This window comes from Apteryx mantelli, chromosome 2 (assembly GCF_036417845.1).
Source record: "Apteryx mantelli isolate bAptMan1 chromosome 2, bAptMan1.hap1, whole genome shotgun sequence".
Taxonomy (NCBI): domain Eukaryota; kingdom Metazoa; phylum Chordata; class Aves; order Apterygiformes; family Apterygidae; genus Apteryx; species Apteryx mantelli.
In genome coordinates, this window is record NC_089979.1 from 165,916,582 (window position 1) to 165,935,847 (window position 19,266).

A 19,266-nucleotide genomic window follows, 5' to 3' on the forward strand; every position below is an offset into this window, starting at 1 on the left:
TTGGAAATAAAGACTGGGTATCTGTAATGGGGAGGTTTTCTAGTAAAATGTCTTGTAGGTCTTGATTTCTTCTGAGTTGGGTACAGCCCCAAAATTAAGCTTTTTGAAGTATTTTGTTGATGCTCTTGGATGAAAGAGGTTTATAAAAGCAGAGAACAATTTAAAACATTTTTAGTACTGCCCAAATTTTAAGTGAAAGTTTATTTCTGTTCTCAATTATTATCCGAAAGTTTTACGTAATTTACTATCTACCTGATTCCTAATAAAGAGGAAATCATTTAGCGCAGAAGTTAGTGATAGAGCGTTCCATTGCTTTTTGTGTTTATTTGAAGATGCTTGAAATTTAATCTATGGTTTTAATGGTGCTTATTTCTAGGATTTGCAAAAAAGGAGGCTTTCAAAACGATCTGTTAGCATAAGCAGCACAGGACAATTCAAGGGTGAAGAACATGAGAAAAATGACCTCGATGTCCCAAGCACTGATTTTCAAGAAAGTAAAGGATCTTCCACACAATCCACAAGTTACTTCTCTTCGCACAGTGATAGTGCCTTGAAAGGAAATACGGAATTTTCATCAAAGACTTTGTCCAGCTCACACACGAGTTCAGTCTCTGAAAAACTACGAAACTTCCCCAAAGATACAGATGACTCTTTTGCCAAACTGCTGTCTGAAAGAGAGAGGACTAAGACAGAAGAAAGAAAATCTATTCCGGGCTTTGATACGGACAGCAATGAAAAAAGCCTTAAAGTGAATGCTCCTCACAGACATTCAGGAACTGGAAGAGAGAAGAGAGAAAGATCCCTCAAGAAAAACGAGAGTCGGTTGTCAGGCCACAGGTAAGAATATTTGTAAGAATGTTATACTAAAAGGTCCAGAAAGTCTGATGGAGGACAAAGAGTGACTGGGATTTGCTTTCTGATTTCCCTGAGGGGAAGTAGTTGGAAGAGGTGAAGAAACTGAAAGGCAGAGAAGTTTTAGTATTTATTTTATTAACTTTTAACATCCTGAACCACCCAGGACTCCCTTTTTAGTCAATGGAGAGACCAAAGAGGTGTTAATTTCTCTTTGCTGCCTTTAAAGGGAGCTGAGGATAATTAGTTCAGACTTAAACAGCTAAATGAAGGAATATCAGCCAAGTGCGTGGGTATGTCCACATGGTTCAGTGCAGTGCGGTGTCGAGGTAGCCCAGCCATACCCAGAGAAGCTGGTTGAGCTGCCAGCACAGTGCTGCACCACACAGGGTCTGCACTTAAGTCCTTGAAGCAGGGTAGCCCATGTCATTGCAGCATTTAGACTAGGCCCGATTAGTATCCCTGCACACCGTCATGCTGTTGCCACACTTAACTTTTATTCAAAGTTAACTCCATTTTTTTTTTATGGTGCTACATTGCTTCATATTGATGTAAGAGATTTAGAGAGAGCCTCCTTCTATGAGTTCCAAATATGTATTTTTCACTTTTCTCCATCTTTTACCCTTAGTTGTTTTGATCATTTCTTTGGGGAGGTTTATCTGTCCAGATTTGAAGAGTGGGAAGTGTGGGATTTTGTTTATTTGAGGGAAGCTAAAGCAACAGGACCCAGCGTATGTTATAATTGGTGGAAATAGTTTGGAGTCTTGTCACCTGCTACTGCATAAACTAAGAGACTTGCCGATATCCTTTGTTGGGGGCCATAACGTAGCATTTCTGTTGTACTAAATTTAACAGCTGTGTTGATGGCTAGGGGGTATTTAAGTGCTAAAAGGGCAAGCAATTTATTTTTCCTTATTTTTGTTTTCCTGTTTGATTTGTTATAATAATGGGACGCAGTGTGATGAGGCCCTGTTGCGATCATGAGTAAATATGATACACTGAGTCCCTTCACATTTATGTTAGGTGCTGCAGGAGTTAGCAAATGAGGAATCTCTTGGAGCAGCTTCTTGTCAGAAACCAAAACAACAACCAAAACCAGCCACCAGCCTAATGCAGTTATTTACCTGTGTTAGCAAAAGATTAAAAAATACTACAGTCTTAGGTCTCAAAATCCACAAGAGGTCAGATCTCCCTTACATAGCGTTCTGGGGAGCTGAGATACCACGGACAGTAGCCGAACCCAAGCAATACAAGTCCGACTCTTGCTGGAATGAAACTAATGCTTGCAGATCCACCTGCGATGTTTCTTCTTTCTGAAGGATTTATTAGGTCGTGCATGGCTCAGTATGGATGCACAGAGCCAGCTTGGAAGTCACTCTGGACGTAGGAACACCTGGGTCTGGTTCCATATGGTCTGACAGATCTGGGGCAAGGCTAACACATCGCCTCATCTTTGCTGGTTTCAGGATGGTTTATTATTTCAGGCTCTGCATTAATTCAAGTAGAGGACACAGCTTTGGGGGGCTTTTGACAGCTCCCCATCAAAACTGAGAAGAACGAGCATATTCTTGGTGTTTGTTAATCAACGAATATAAAATAGATTATTTATGACTGTTTTCACAGTGATAAAGGCATGGTGGGCTGGGTAGAATTCTTTACCAATAGTGTCTTTGACCAAGAAATTACTTGTACTAATTTCGGTCCTTTTAGCTGGACCTGCTGATAGTTACTAAGCTCGTGTAGTACTTGTGGAGACAGGAGAAAAGGAGAAGATCTTCTGAAAGGGGTTTGACCACAGTGCACCGTTTTGTGCGATGTACTTTAGTAGTGTGCTCCACTGCTAAAGTGGAGTGAAATAGTTTGATTCCTTCAGTGGATTGGTCTTTTTTCAGCAAGAACAGGAGAGGGAGCTATTTCCTAAGCAGAGTCCATTTAGTCTATCTCCTAAGCAAAACTGGGACATTCCTGCCGGATGATTTGAGTTAAAGCCAATAAAGCATTTGAGTTCATGCTGAGCTCTGAGCTTCTGAAAACTCTCACTGAAACCGGCAGGACTGCTAATATACCTGAAGTTAAGTGGAAATAACAGAGAGTGGAAGTGAGGCTGTTACAATGTAAGGGCTGGCTCTTGCAAAACTTTGGGCAAATCCCTCAGTATTTAAGAGCTTTTCAGGACTTGAATCAGAATGTCTCACCATTTTGAGGCATCCGACTTTACAGTGTAGCAGTGAGTGTTTATCTGGATCCTCTTCCATTCTCTGTTACTGCTACCTGGCTTCACTGATACAGGTGCTAATCTAACTGGTTAGATGAGTAGCCAAAACTCTCTCTAGGATTAACCACAGCTAGTTCATTCACAGGCATCTGCAGTTCCGTTTTTGTTTCCTATAGCAAAATAAAAACAAACAAATCTTATTTTTCTTTCCATTTGCTTTACTTCTTCATTCTCTTTTGCCATATGCAAAAAGTTCTGTTGTTACTCACAGGCTGCAGGCTTCCGTTGTCTACCTATGAGACAAAAAATAAAATAAAGCAAAACTGCTGCCGTGCTTCAAAAGACAAACTGAGTATCACTGAATAAATGCCTAAAACCGGAGTGGGCAGAAATACCTAGCTATAAAAGTACACTGGCAAAGTGCAGATCCCACTGTGTTTTGACTCACACATTTTGATAAAAGAAATGATGAACATAGCCGTGTGCTTCTTATTCCATCAACCATCCATAACTCTTAGCTACAGCATGAAGGGAGGGGAGGGGAGAAGAGGGATAGGTACGTCCAGGGGTCAGCCCTATAACTGTTGATATTCTGATGTTACCGCATCGACATGAAATTAAGACCTCTTGAGTTCAATAGTTCACACACAAGTTTATCCTAAATAAGAAGTGGTGGTTCTGTCTTGTTCTAATAGCTAGCATTTTGCTTTCTTGACAATGAGAAGGCATTTGGATTTCTGTGATGACCCAAATTAAATGATTCCCTACAAAGATGTCTGGCTTAGGAACTCAGAAGTTAACAGTAAGCTTTCCAAAATGACAGAGCAACACATCTAGCACAGATACATTAAAAAAAAAAAAAAAAAAGGCAAATTCATTTGCTTGAAATGCTGTTGCTGAAATTCCTTGTTTCTTCTTAGAAAAGTGGAATGAATTTAGTGAAATCGGTTAGAGACTAATCATACAGAGGTAGTCTTTGCTTTTTTACTGAACAGCATCTGCTTTCAAATTATGGTATCTGTAACAATGTTTTAAAAAGCAAGTGTTTAATAAATATTAAAAGCCAACTGCAGTTGTTACCTAATTACTCATAACTGTGATAAAATACTGACTTTTTATAGGAAACCACTTGCTATTTTATTCAATATACTCCAGGCTTAATGTGGATCCCCTTGCAGACATAACTGTGTTTGCTATTACATAATGAGTGCACCGCATAGCTTTAAAGATAGAGGTGAACAACAATTTTTTGCCTTCATCTCCATTTATCTGTATATTACTTATCAATGTAACATGTGAGTTCTCAAAAAAAAAAGGAGCATAAGGACTGCAAATAATGAGAAGCAAAGAGTTTATTTTCTTTCTTGTATTACAAGGGAGCAGAAATTTATGTGCTGTTGGGTCATAGATAACTCCCTATGCCATTATTACATTCTATTCCATGTCAGTATGAGTTATTCCATGAAGACTGTATAGTGTGCTTTCCAGTTTGCATGCTTACAGAGTAGTAATTGTGACTGTAAATGTATGTCTTAATTTTAGAATTCCTTTTTTTTTTTCAATTAACCCAGAGACGAGCAGTATATAGGTGGCAGCAAATCTTCGTGTATCCTCAGCTGTAAACAAACAGCAACTAATTTAATTTCTTAATTCATCCTATTTTGTGTATTGTACCATATATGTTGTGGTGTTCATGATGGTCACTGTGCTGGTCTCTGGAAGCTGAAGGCACAGAAAGCTGTTATGAGAACGGTATTTTTAATATGAGGTTTAAACTTATTTTCCTCAGCACTCAAATGTCTGAGCACTGAGATGTCTATTCCAAGGCTTTAATGTTTAGTAACTTAGATGTAACACTTTGGAGGCCAGGGTACACTTCTTATTTTCTGCCTAAACTACGAAAATATATAAAGTAAATCAGGAGCAAGAAAGGATTATTTTAATGGAGAAATCATGGAGCTGAAGTAATTAACAGTGAATTAATTTATGATAGTTTTCCATGTGGCTTTATTTTATCATGCAAGGCCAGATTGTTAGTAAGTTTTCTTGTTGTATAAATTAATGTATATAACAATCCTATTATTTGACTGTTGAACCTTTCATTGTAAGGAAATGAAAAATGTTTCTCTGACACTCACTTTCTCTCTCTCTTTCTCTCTCTCCCCACACACACCCCTATAATCTAGTGTTTGTATATTGATATCAAACTACAAACATGTGCGTTTATAGAAATATGTTAATGATTCTTCCATGCTCCTTCATAACAAGTTTATTTATCATAACAAATGAATAATGACACTTAATCTGTCAATGCCACTCAGTGCAGAATTAGAAACTCCATCTATCATTTCTGTCATTTTGATGCTCTTGTTTATAGTTTATTCTCAAAGCAGTATTTCTGATTGTTGTTCTCCATTTCTTTGAGTCCCTGTTCCTCTCAGTTGTGTTGGTAGTGTACAAGGCACAAGTAAACTGTGGTTTGCTCTTCACTTTTTTCTATTTTTTGGTTCTGAGGTTTTCACAGGATTCAAAGATGTTTTTAAAAAATATACAACATAAGTGAGTGATACGAGATTCCAAGTAAAAAGTTGCCATATTTGTAATTATGATTCTGTCTCTCAAAACACTGCAAGTTCCAGAGGAAATTTGGAGAGATGATGTTGAAGATGATATTGATGTATTCAGATCAAAAGTAATAAACTACTGAAGACCTTCCTGAGCATTTTAACCTGGGAGAGCCTTGAATGGCAATGAGGAAAGATTGTCTGCTACCACCAATGTCTTTTCCTTAATGCTGAATCCCTTACAGCAAGGAAGTATTTATCACTGAGCACACGGAATAAAGAGTGAGGGCCTATAATGGAATGGAATTCATGACCTTCAGGACCTGTAAAAAATTAAATAGCTGTTGAAGTTGATGGCTGACCTTGGACTGAAATCATTCTATTGCTTTTCGAGAAAACCCGTGATGAATAATGAGTTATATGGGAAGGTTGAACAGTGTTAGAAGGTCAAAACTTCCCCCTTTTCACAGCTTGAGCAAACAAACTTGGGGAAAAGAGAAGCAAAAGCACTTCATAATAGTTGAGAATCAGCTCTTCTGTCTCAACTAAAGACATACTACAGTTATTGCTCATGCAGCCTCCAAAGTTGAAGTGCCCTCTTAATTTTCAATGCCCCTTAATTCTACCAATGTAAGATTGGGTGATGATGTGGAAACCCTGCAGTTATCAGCTGAAGAGTTTCTAAATGAGTAGATCTGAGCTGGCAGGCTGCATTCTGACTGGGTGATTCTGCAGTGTGCCATCTCTCCTTATACTGAGTTAGGCGGGCAGATTTTACCTGTAGACAGCAGTTTCTTTTCTGGTAGTTAAGAAGAACCACAACATATTGACATGTCTGAACTTTCAGTTTTCATGTATAAAGCTGAAAAATCCTCCCTAATCCCAAGAAAAGCAATATAGAAACTAGAATCACAGCAATGAAAGAATAAAAAAGTGTAAAACTGGAATCAAAGAACCAGGCGAACAAGAGGAATTAAAAGGCCCTCAAATTAAGAGTATTTTACAATTTCATAGAAATTAAAAGGGAATGACTATCAGGAAGACTAAAAGAAACGGGAATATTTTTGCATAAGAACAAAAATTTCCTCCTGGCATTAGCAAGCAAAAGGATATGGTAGTAGATCCCATTGTCCAAAGTCAGAGATCAATAATACAGTTTAGGTATAAGGAAGTTAATTGATTCTCTACTCATCCCTTCATTGTGAACAATTGTCCTTCTTATCCTGTTCTTCTAAATGTGCCTGCCATACCCTCCTTTGCATTGCCATCAGTCTTGGCTACAAACTGAATGTGAGCTAGTGATTTCCTTCAGAAGTCTGCCAATGCAGATGGATATTTCAGACAGTATGGGCTGTTTTATGAGTGTGTGGCTTGGCTTCAGATGCCTTTTCCAACCAAAACCTAAGTATCTCTGATGTGCTTCATCTCCACCACCAGGAGGACAAGTGCCAATGAGTCCAGAAACAGAATTTCTTTCCCTGCAATACAGTCTCTCAGCTAGGTTTGCCCTAGCTGGGCACTCCTTAGTTGTTCCGAAAATATCACTCATTATTTTGGTCATAAACCCTTTTCTAGCAGTGCTTTTTATTCTAACACAAATTCGGTAGTGTTAGTAAATTACCATAGATACAAAGTTCCTTAGTGGAACATTACTCATATTTCACAGAACCATAGAAATTACAGATGGAAAAGATCTTTTAAGGTCGTTCATTTCTATGGCAGATTATTCATCACTATATATGTGTATATATATATATATATACACATATGTACTTGCTGTAAAACTTTTTCCAGGGCTTTGTCTAGTCCAGCCTTAAATGACTCGAGTGACAACTCTCCCATGGGAATATATTCCAATGTCTAATAGTCCTTAGTTTTAGGATCTTTTACCTTATAGTCACACCAAATTTACTGTATTCTGCCCTCTTATCCATAGCTAAAGTTGTTTTTATGACTGATTTTTCCCTGCTACATGTTCACTTTTGTTAAAGTATTTCTAGATATTTTTCATGTTACTTTAGGCACTTTTTTGTCTAAAGCTAGTATTGTGTGCTTATATTTGTATTTTTCCTGCTCTAGAATTTTGCTATTGTTTTTCTGTTAGGATTTTACTGACTTGTTTTATATTTCTTTCACGTATTTAAGGACTGCTATAACTTTATAGCACTGTGTCTCTGATTAATACAGTGTAAAGGTAGTTACCCCCTGCTCACGACATGATTCTCAGCATTATAAAATCATATTAATACATTTGTCACTGCAGCATATCACAGGATTATGCCCTCTTATTTTGTTTTAGGCACATTGCTTGCAAAATCTGTCCTCAGTGTTTTAATGTGTTTTTCTCCAATATGCCCTTTATAGGCTAGTATAGTTACGAAAACAGCTTAATCTTCAGTAAGGCAATAGGTGTTCCCATTTCTTGGTAGAGGGAGATACCTCCCTTATGGTTAGCAGTCCTGCATTTCTATATAGGACAGACAAAAAGGAGTGAATCACTTTGCCTTGTGAAACACCTCTTGCTTTCTTTATCCTGAATGGAGACCAATATAGGTGAATTCATTGTATCGTTTTACTGAAAATTCTTTCCCAGAGGCAGTAATAATCCTGGCTTTTCCCTTTCATATATTACAACAGAAAGACCCTAAAAAGTCACTTTTATGGAAAATAAAAAATACCAATCTTCTTCAAAGAAATCCTATAGAAAATCAAAATGATGATTGTTTTTAAAAAAATATGTGCAGTTTCTTTGTATTCTTTTAGACATCTGAGACTTTCAAAATAATATTTTGAAAATATTATGTGCTATGGTCCTTTAAAGGATCAACATTCACACTTTAAATTATTAACATGGATAAACCATCTTCTTGTCTATCTGAGTCAGTTGCACAACTTAATTGCTTAAAGCTGTCTATACTCTTCTCAAGCATTTTTCTCCTGCATCCTTCCTGCCCACAAACTGAGCTGATTTACATTAAAACATGGGTTGAGAATGCTAGCCATGAATTTGTGAGCGAGTCCAGAAGCAGGATTTGATGTTCCCTCCTTCAACACAAGCAACAGAGCAGGACACAAGCAATTCAGGAGGTTTTTGAAGTGCACTGATTATAACTTCCTGATAAAAGTGATCAAGGAGCTGATGAGGGGGCATTCTGCTGGACCTGATTCTTACAAACAAGGAGGAACTGGTTGGGGATGTGAAGCTCCAGGACACATGTTGGCTGCAGCGACCGTGAGATGGTGGAGTTCAGGATCCTGAGAGGGGGGAACAAGGCAAAAAGCAAGATCACAGCCCTGGACTTCAGGAGAGCAGACTTTGGTCTGTTCAGGGACCTGCCTGGAAGAATCCTGAGGGATGCATCCCTGGAAACAAGGGGTCCAGGAGAGCTGGTTGATCTTTACGGATCACCTCCTCAAAACTCAAGAACAGTCTATCCCAATGTGCAGAATGTTAAGCAATGCAGCAGGAAGCCCGCATGGATGAACGACGAGCTCCTGACAAAACTCAGACATAAAAAGGAAGATACAAGAAGTGGAAGCAGGCTCAGGTGACCCAGGAGGAATACAGAGATACTGTCTGAGCATGCAGGGATGGGATTAGGAAAGCCAAAGCCCACCTGGAGATGAATGTGGTGAGGGAAGTGAAGGGCAATAACAAGGGCTCCTACAGGTATATCAGCAGTAAAAGGAAGAATAGGGAAACTGTGGGCTCACTGCTGAATGTAGCAGGAGATTTGGTGACAAAGGATATGGAAAAGGCCAAGGTACACAATGCCTTCTTTGCCTCAGTCTTTACTGGTAAGACTGGCTTTCAGGAATCTCAGATCCCCCAAATCAGTGGGAAAGTCTGGAGAAATTAAGACTTACTTTTGGTGGAGGAGGATCAGGTAGGCAGCATTTAAACAGATTAGACATACACAAGTCCATGGGCCCTGATGGGATGCCCCCATGAGTGCTGAGGGAGCTGGCCAGTGTCATGGTAAGGCTGCTCTCAATAATCTTTGATAGGTCCTGGCAATTGGGGGAGATCCCTGAGTACTGGAAGAAAATAGATGTCACTCCAGTCTTTAAGAAGGACAAGAAGAAGGGTCCAGGGAGCTACAGGCTGGTCAGTCTCACCTCACTCCCATGGAAGATGATGTAGCAAATCTTCCTGGAAGCCATTTCCAAGAAAGGTGGTTAGGCGTAGTCAGAATGGATTTATTAAGGAGAAATCTTGCCTAACCAGCATGATAGCCTTCTATGATGAGATGACTGGCTTGGTGGACGAGGGGAAAGCAGTGGATGTTGTTTATCTCAGCTTTAGTAAGGCTTTCAACACTGTCTTCCTCAAAAGCAAGCTGAATGAAATAATGACTAGATAAGTGGACAGTGAGGCAGGCTGAAAACTAGCTGGACTGCTGGGCTCGGAGGTTTGCGATCAGTGACACAAAGTCTAGCTGGAGGCCAGTAAATACTGGAATAACCCAGGGGTTTATACTGGGGCCAGCACAGTTTTACATTTTCATTAGACCTGGATGATGAAACAGAGTGCACCCTCAGCAAGTTTAAAGATGATGCAGATCTGGGAGGAGCAGCTGATACACCAGATGGCTGTGCTGCGGTTCAGAGGGACCTGAACAGGTTGGAGAAAAGGGCAGACAGGAATCTCATGAAGTTCAACAAAGGGAAATGTCAAGTCCTGCACCTGGGGAGGAATAATCCCATGAATCAGCACAAGCTGGAGACTGACATGCTGGAAGGCAGCTTTGCAGAAAAGGACCTGGGGGTTCTGGTGGACAGCAAGTTGAACATGAGCCAGCATTGCTCTTGTGGCAAAGAAGGCCAACAGCATCAGGGACTGCATTAGGAAGAGCCAGCAGATCGAGGGAGGTGATCCTCCCCCTCTACTCAGCTCTGATGAGGCCACACCTGGAGTGTTGTGTCCAGTTCTGGGCTACCAAGTACAAGAAAGGCATGGACATACTGGAATGAGTCCAGCACAGCACTACAAAGATGGTTAACAGGTTGGAGCATCTGACGTACGAGGGGAGGCTGAGAGATCTGGGATTGTTTATCTTCGAGAAGAGAAGGCTCAGGGGATCTTACCAATGTGTATAAATATGTGATGGGGGGCGTAAGGAAGACAGAGCCAGACTCTTTTCAGTTGTGCCCAGTGACAGGACAAGAGGCAATGGGCACAGACTGAAATACAGTAAATTTCATTTAAACATGAGAAAAAAATATTACTATGAGGGTGGAAACACTGGGACAGGTTACCCAGAGAGGTTGTGGCTTCTCCATCCTCGAGATACTCAGAACCCAACTGGACACAGTTCTGAGCGGCCTGCTCTAGCTGACCGTGCTCTGAGCGGGGGGATTGGACAAGATGATCTCCAGAGGTCTCTTCCAACCTCAAATACTTTGTGTTTCTGAACTTATGACAGAAATAAGAGAGTAAAGTAGCTGCCTTCTTTTTAATATATGTTATCATAGAAACAGGAAAGTACAATGCCTAATAAAGGTGAATTTGACTGTAAGATTTCATAAAACTTACTAATCAATATTCCAATTTTAATTGTATTGTTTAAATTAAACTGAATTTCCTACTCAAAGGAAAAGTAGTTCTAGGAAAGTTATTTAATATAAAGTATTTCTTCAACAGTTATGATTGGCTCCAGTCTTTTCTGCTGGGCATTTTGGTGTAAAAGCAGCTCTTTTAGGCAGAATGAATGTTTTAAAATATGATCTGTTTGCCTACTTCACTGTCATATACAAAACTGGTGTGTCAGATGAGACTGTTTCGCCTGAAATGACATCTGGCATGTAGCTAAGTTATAAAGTTTTGGTCTGTTGGGTATTGAGCAATTCCAAAAAATACTCATCACCTTGATAGCGTACTGTATGAAGTGAGGGCTGGGTTCAGATGGCCGTGATATGCAAAGCTTGTTTAAAATTAGTCAGAAAACGGCAACTGATTTCAGTATCTAAATAGTATATGCCAGCATACTCAGTGACGTGCAGTGGGTATGCGCAATGTCTGAGGAATGCATTAAATTTCTCCCATTGTAGGAGGAAGAGGATGTATTGGGCAATGGTGGCATTTCTAGGAAATAAGAGTTTAGTCAGAGTGCAACATTTCGGATAAAAGGACAGAAAAGAATGCCAAATTGGGGCTGCCTGATAGTAAATTACCTTTACATGCTTCCTTCCATCTTCGTCTGTTTGTCATCTGTACACAGCAGCAGGCATTGTCCTTAAGTCGCGTGAAGAAGCACATGGCGTCATCGCAGGCGTTTGTCAATGCTTCGGTGTGGCTTTGTAGGCAGGAAGCACAGTAAGAATAGTGCAGCTGGCACCTTCCCTGCGAGACTAACCACCACCCCCCCGGAGCGTGCTCAACTGCCAGCTTGGGAATAAGTCTTTATTTGGTTCTTGCAATAGGCAATTAGAAGAACGGCTGTCAAACGAGATGGGGTCGCCTTCAAGGAATATGGATTTAATTAGCCCCTATCAAAAAAAGAGAAAGAGAGTTCAGTTGCCAACTCATTCTGTAGTAGAAACCTTCAAGTATCTGGAGTTGCATAGCACCTTTCATAACATAGTGCTTGGACCGGAAAAAGAACCTAAAATAAAAGTAGTAAACTATTGTGGCTCTTGTTTTGTGCCAATGGATTTATGGCATCAGAGCCTTCGACATGACATCTGCGTGTACTGCCATTTGCCCTTTTAGTATTTTTCCAGCACTCCATAGGAAGAAGCACTGTGCAATTACTGGAAATGGCAAATGGCTTCTGTATCATTTTTTTTTTATTTTTGGAAAGGCCAGAAAACTGGAAAGGTTCAGCCCATTGCCTAAAATGCATTCAGTCAATTGAGAATTTGCCTTGTTCATACAAACATACAGTGCTTCAAGTTCATCCCAAATTTAAAGCAGGAATGGTCAGTATACATCCTCTTTTGTAGCTGGAGCTTCACACCGTTTCCTTTCGGAGTGTCTTTGTAGGAACATCTGGGGGAACACAGTAGGAAGCAGCACAAGAAAGAACAGATGTTTGGATGTAGCACAAGGACTGTGTTCTCTCCTATGCGTTACTCTCGCTAAGATTACGTTAACAGGACGTAAAAGCTCTCTCTGCAGTACCTGTGCTCACCAGTGGGCGGTTATTTGTTCGCCTTTTTTTAATAACAAAATGAGATAAGAGAACTGCTCCACCGTTCAGTGTAAGCTCTTGTGTTGTTCCCATGTAATGTTTGACATTGGCTTTCAGGAATATAATTTATTTTGCTAAAAACTGTCAGCTTAGATTGTTTTGGACTGTTAAAGTCCTGAGACTTCTGACAGGAAATGTTATGCCAGGAACTTTTCACATCCTTAAAATTAAATGTTCTTAAAGTTGAAGGCCAAAACCTGTCAGAGTGGGCATTGTATAAGACAAGCAAAACAGAGGGTCCTGTTCGTCTCCACTGGTATGAATTAACTGAGTGTTGAAGGCTGGGAACCCATTTTAGTGATTTATGTAGAGTCTCTTAGCTGGTGTCTTGGAAACATCTTTATTTAATGGAATTTTAGCTACCTGTCTTATTTTACTGATAGATGGCTATTTTGCTGGTAGATGTTTGAATTGCTTAATTTAATGGTCAGTTTATATGAGTAGTATTGTGTCCCTTGAAAATTCCAGCATGGGTTGTTCCACTGAAGAGTCTTTGATGGAGTGCAGCGTAGAATTGAACTACACATTTATTATAGTAAGTCTCCTTTTGTAGCTAGAGATAAATATGCATTCATTGCCTATGAGGGAGCATTCTCTTCAAGTGAATCCTACTCATCACATGCAGTTCAAAACATCTTATAGCTTGACCCATCATTATTGTCTAGTATTTTTTTCATACACAAACTTTCCCAGCAGGATGTAGTTTAATCTGAATTGTCACAACAGTCATTAAAATTCGCCAGGACAAAAGCAGATTCGTATGCAGTCCATTAGAAATGACCCTTTCAATGACAATTTTTCGTTTACCTGTTTTTACATCTATCAATGAGCCATCTGTGTATGAAATATTTTTTCATATTGCTACCGTAGCATTAGAATCAGATGCAGTGCTTAACTACAGAGGCAGTTTAGAGAAATCAAGAATATCAGCTTCATTACCTTTGTTAACCCAACTTGCAGACGTGGCAGAGTTTATATTAAATCTTCTTAACAAAGTCTTTTTCCATAAAAGTATATTGCCTGGTATTGATTATGATTCTTCCTTTCGTATCTTTACAATTGCTTTTATTGCTTTATTCTTATAATTTGCCCCAAAGGAGTGGCAAGCTATATTGCCTAAAATGGTGTTGTTTACTGTTTTGCAAATACTAACACAGTCGAATTTTTTTTTGTCTGTTCTCTAGATTTTGCTCACTATATCAAGAATGTTGTATATTTCTTTTTGTATATGCAGTAACATTATGAGATCACAGGATTGCTTTGTGATTTCTAGGCATCCTTCTGACACTATACATTATTATGCAGAAAAGATATACATCCAGTAGAAAAGCTGTTTAGTCAGGCAGTGAAAATAAGCTTTTCCAACACTGTCACTTCAAAGTCACTGGTGACCAATGTTTATTTTATAAGTCCCTTTGTTTATTTGACCTCTTATTTATGGTGGTATAAATAGGAAATAGTGGAATGTACGTTCATTCTTGTGTGGAGAGAAGAACTTTCCCTGTAAGTTCAGTTATTCTGTGTAAATTCTGGGGTTTGGGGTTTTTTTTGCTATGCATGAAGATCAAATATGAATGTTCAAATATTTAGAGAAAGTATTGTATAGTATGTTTATAATGAAGCATATTTTCTTCCTGTCCTGTTTTTCTGCCATGACAGATGACTTCCCTCTTCCTAAGTGTTCTAACTAACTGTATGGTTTTACAATAAATTTTCCTGGAACAGTAACCATCTGCTGAATGGAAATTGTAATAAAAGTCCTGACAGTGTTTTGAGAAACCTTAAGGAGGGAACTTGTGAATAACCTCCACCTGCAAAAATACCCTGCTTAACTAGAAAACACCCTACATCAATCTCTGGTGTCAGTGCTTTCCTCAGCTTGATGGGGATTTCCCTGTGACTCGAGAATTCAAAACACTTTGCATCCCGGGTTTGGTTCTTCCAGGAATGGGTGTAGAACCAGAGTCTTTCAGACTTTCCAGAAAGCCATAGCATTACAAAAAATAGTGCCAGGTGAGCTAGATGTGAAGTGTACCCAAGTCAGCTTTATTTTCATCTTTAGTTGTTTTCAGATGAAAGACTACGGGGGAGAAGAAGTATTTGGGCCAGGAACAAATCATGAGTGCTAATTTAATGTAGGGAGTGATCCATAAGCCTAAAGATAGGCATGTGGTGCCATTTGAGACTCTAAGGTATCTAAGACATCTAATAAAACTATCAGATGTGATACAGGACCTATGGGACACCCAAGCCCTTCTGGAACAGTTTTGGGGACCTGAATTATTTTCCAGGTGTCTGTTCCTTTTTGTTTTGAAAAGCACTCAGATATAAGTGCTATAAGACCTACCAGGTCAGGACAGTGAGCCTCTTTCTTACTGGAAGCTAAGGAGGATTTGTGAATTTGTAAGCAGTGATCCTGGTCACCAGCTTACCATAAAGCATTTCCCTGTACCCATGCTTCAAACCATACCTTCAGGTAGCATTTCACATTGCTGTCTCTTCAATGAGCACCTCATGCTCAACACCTCTGCTTCACACAGCTCTCCTTCCCGTATCCGTGCCAAGGAGCTGCTTCGTATGATACCCTCCTCAGACCTGGCAACCCTATGTCAGTCTGAATCCCTTCTGCCATGCTTCCTTCCTCCTAACTCCACACCTCCACCTCAGCAAAAGGAGGCAAGATCACATATGATAGGAAGGATCAACAAACCTTGGTGGAGCAAGGATGAAGGTTGGAGGCAAAGGCAGGAGGCTAGGCTGTTGGACAGGGGTAGACAACAGGCTTCCTGTGGATACAGACTATACCCAAAGAAATATGGGTAGTACATCTAGTTCGTTGCCCTAAAAGCCTTGGAAGTTCCTCGCTCTTGCCCAAGGTGGAAGAAAGGTATTGTGGTTAAGAGCAATGACTGAAACTCAGAAATCATCATTCTCTTCCTGTCTTTGTCTCAGACCAATTGGGTTGGTTTTAGCTCAGCATATAACTCCCACATGTAGGTAAACACATGCAGGTATCTGCATGTGAGCCTAATGTCTAAGTTCCTAGAAGTAAACGCCTACACTTAGTTGACTGACAGGCTTTCTAGGCTCTTGGCTAAACCCTACTACTACTAATTAGGTCTCCATTGATTATCATGGGAGATTTGACACCTAACTCGTGTGTAGGCAACGAAATTTGGGGGTCTTAATCTGCAGACCAAATCCCAAATGCTGTATGATGCTGAGCAAGTCACTCAGAGCTATATGCCAACTGCCTAACAGGTATGACATGACGTCTCTTTATTAACTGCCAGAGGTGCCGGAGTTTAAGTTTGGAGAAAGGTATATGAGTTGCTTATGACTCTTTTGAACTTGAACATGATAGTTGTTGCAACATTTAGGCTGAATTCCTTCAGAAGGTAGTTTGAAAATAGCCTCTTCATGAAGGGCTTCCATGTATAAAATGGGGAACCTAGGCCTTTTGGTTTCACTGTGTGGCTCTGTTCGCTGTTGGCGAGGAGCTCAGACAGTACATTAATGGAGGCCATAAAAATGAAGGAGAGAGATGAGGGGCAGGTGAATGCAAGGAGCTGTAACAAAAGCGAGAACTCTTAAAGGTAGATCCTGTCTTTGCATTTGTGGCTGCTGGAGCCAGCATTTAGCACTTCTCTGTCACACACATGTTCATATTTGCTAAATTCACAGTTAAATCTTAGACTTTCTATGTAGCGAAGAGCAGTGAAAAATAAATGAGAATGAGTAGCTTTTCTAGTGATGCACACACTTCCTTGAAGATAACAGTGTTATGCTGGGAACCCTGCTCCTAATGCAAAAAGATAAAGAAAGAGTTACACGTTGCTTCACCTCGCAGATCTAGGGACAGTTTTCCGGCCTTGAAGCTTGCTGTCCTATCCTGGCTGTATCTATATTACCCAGTATTTGGCTTTAGATCACTTCTAAGAGGTCCCCTGTTGTTGCCGTAAAGCATAATTTTATTTTCTGTTTGCGAGGGGGGTTGGGGTGGGGGGAAGGGCTGGAGGAGAGGGGTGGTTCAAGATCTGAAATCATGTGAAGTATGTGATGCATCCTCTTGGAGGGTGGCCCTTGTAATATGAAACTAAGAGGACACGCTACCTAAGGGGACCTTGGAGGGAGCCAGACCTGATGCAGTCTGGTCCGTACGGCCTAATGAGAATGGTAGGATGCTATTCTGTGAACCCTGCTTCGGCATTGCATGGAAAAATACTGGTTGGCATGGGTCAGATCTGTGCCAGCTAACATGGTGACAATAAACCCTATGGATTACTGCAAGTCAATGCTAGATACTGTGCCTCCCCCAGCCCCTGGTTAATTTAGCTGTAACCTGTGGTGGTGTGCTTTAAGTGTTAAGAGCTTTGTTTTTGTAATACTAGATCCAAATGGGTTGACCTAGGAGGAAACACGTTATTCTCTAGGAAACAAGAGACAATAGTTTGCAATCTCAGACAAAACAAAAATGTAGATTATGGTTGTGTCTAACTGTAGTTCAGTGACATCAGCACTCGGCTGAAGTACAGTTTATGGGCAAATTTGGTGTCATTGAAACCAGAAGAGATGAAATTACTAGCAAGTAACTAGCGAAAAGAAATCTCAGCTGAAATCTAGTATTAGCAAAAAGCAAGGGGAGGTCTGATTATATTTTAAAATAAACCACAGTCAACTATATTAAAATATATATCATAATAAAATGTACTGCTATGTTATGTTCAGCAAGAACTTGGTGCTTCTTATGCCACTGTACAAATTTGTTCTCAGTCCTCTTATTTTGACTAATCTGCTGAGCATCTTATGTATTTTTACTTTGAGTCCTTAGTAACATCGATGATTCTTTTCCATTCTGTCATATCTGAATTGTGGCCATTTGTATTTCATTGCATAAGTCCTCTAACTTTTTAACAGAGAAAACCAGAAGTGTTTCTTTTCTTTATAGTATCAAAGACTGTCAGTGAGAAAGGTGCCAAAATGCTTTTAAACTGGAAAAGTCCTGAGTATGATATGTGTGAGTTCTGTTTTTATTCATCTTTCACACACTGAAAAAGGAAATTAAGTTAATGGAAAGTATGTGATATGATAGCAATTGTTGCTAAAATAATATCACACGTACAAAGAATGTTGCTGAGGAAATTATTCCATACTATTTTTGAAGGGACTATCGGTGTAATATCTTTTCTCAAGCAATAGCCAATGATCCAATATTGCTCTTTTGAAAAAAGAGCTTTTTTTTTACCGCAGTCATTTGGAACTTTTCCTTAGTTCTGAATTCATTTTGATACAAATTCAACAGAGAGAGCAAAACCATATTAAAAAAAATCTAACTTTATATTTAGGTTTTGGCTTCACAGCCAAGTGTAAATATTTAGTCCTTTTTATTAGTTGTTTATATTTGTAACTAGAATTTGTAACTTGTCATATACTGTTAAATCACACATGTAGGAACAACAGCTACCTATTAGTTGATACAAAAATTACCCTGGTACAGGAAGCCAGTCTGACACCTATTCCCACTTATATTACTTGGGTGTTTATAAAGTAGTTCAATGACTGACTTGAACCTCATCCTGGTCCCTATAAAGGATCATCCTGATCCCAAGAGGGATGTAAATTTTATTTTATGTTCTGATCCTTTGAACACAGAGGCAGTCACATGTACATGAATATCTTCACTCGAAATTCAGGACGATATAGAATCTGTCAGTGTGTGTGAGCTGGCAGGATCTGACCTATCCTGAAATCACACAAATGAAATAAAACTGGTGTTGAAATAGGACTGAAATCCTGAATCAATTGCAGTGTGTTGCTCTGTGCTGGTTGCTTTTCCTGATGGACTCTGAAGTCCAGCTTTATTCCACTGAAATAAATTTCACTCCAACACCATTTATTTTTGTATACAAAATCTCAGTGAGATTGCTCCTTTGTATAGAACATTTTAAAAGATAAAGATAAAAGTCATTGTGTGTGTTTTTTAATCTATGTCTCTCTCACTATCTCTCTTTCCATATGTATAATATCTTATAATATGTATATATCTTTGTGTGGGTATACCTCATATTTATTCTTGTTTATTCAAACAACTTTTCTCATTAAAAGTATACATTTGGTCATTCATTCTTCATTTAATTTTAATGTAGGAAGTCTCCAGCATCCACCTGCAATAAAGAAGAGCCGATGAAAGATGTACTAGAACTAGGTAAGTTATATCAAGCTTCAGTTTTGCTTTTGACATCATGTTCTTCATAGTAGCTGCAAACAATTATGTATGAGTCACTTCTTTTGTAACTCTTAGTTGATTCAGAATAGTTGCATTAGCTGTTAACGTCTTGAGTAACACTGTGGAAAGAAGTTATTAAGAAGTAATCAAACAGAGGGTGGCTCATTATCTTTCTTTTCTGTCTAAAACTATGCTTTCTCTTTTATAAAGACTGAG

The 19,266-nt window shown here is 39.3% G+C and overlaps 1 protein-coding gene across 1 annotated transcript in view; it reads left to right on the forward strand.

Annotated features, from left to right (window-relative positions):
* The window catches only part of MINDY4 (MINDY lysine 48 deubiquitinase 4), a 92,861-nt gene that overhangs the window by 8,699 nt on the left and 64,896 nt on the right, over positions 1-19,266 (forward strand). Inside the window, exons 5-6 of the mRNA XM_013953024.2 lie at positions 377-837; positions 18,971-19,029. Coding sequence (XP_013808478.2) covers positions 377-837; positions 18,971-19,029 — 520 coding nt within the window. The remainder of the gene's footprint in view (positions 1-376; positions 838-18,970; positions 19,030-19,266) is intronic.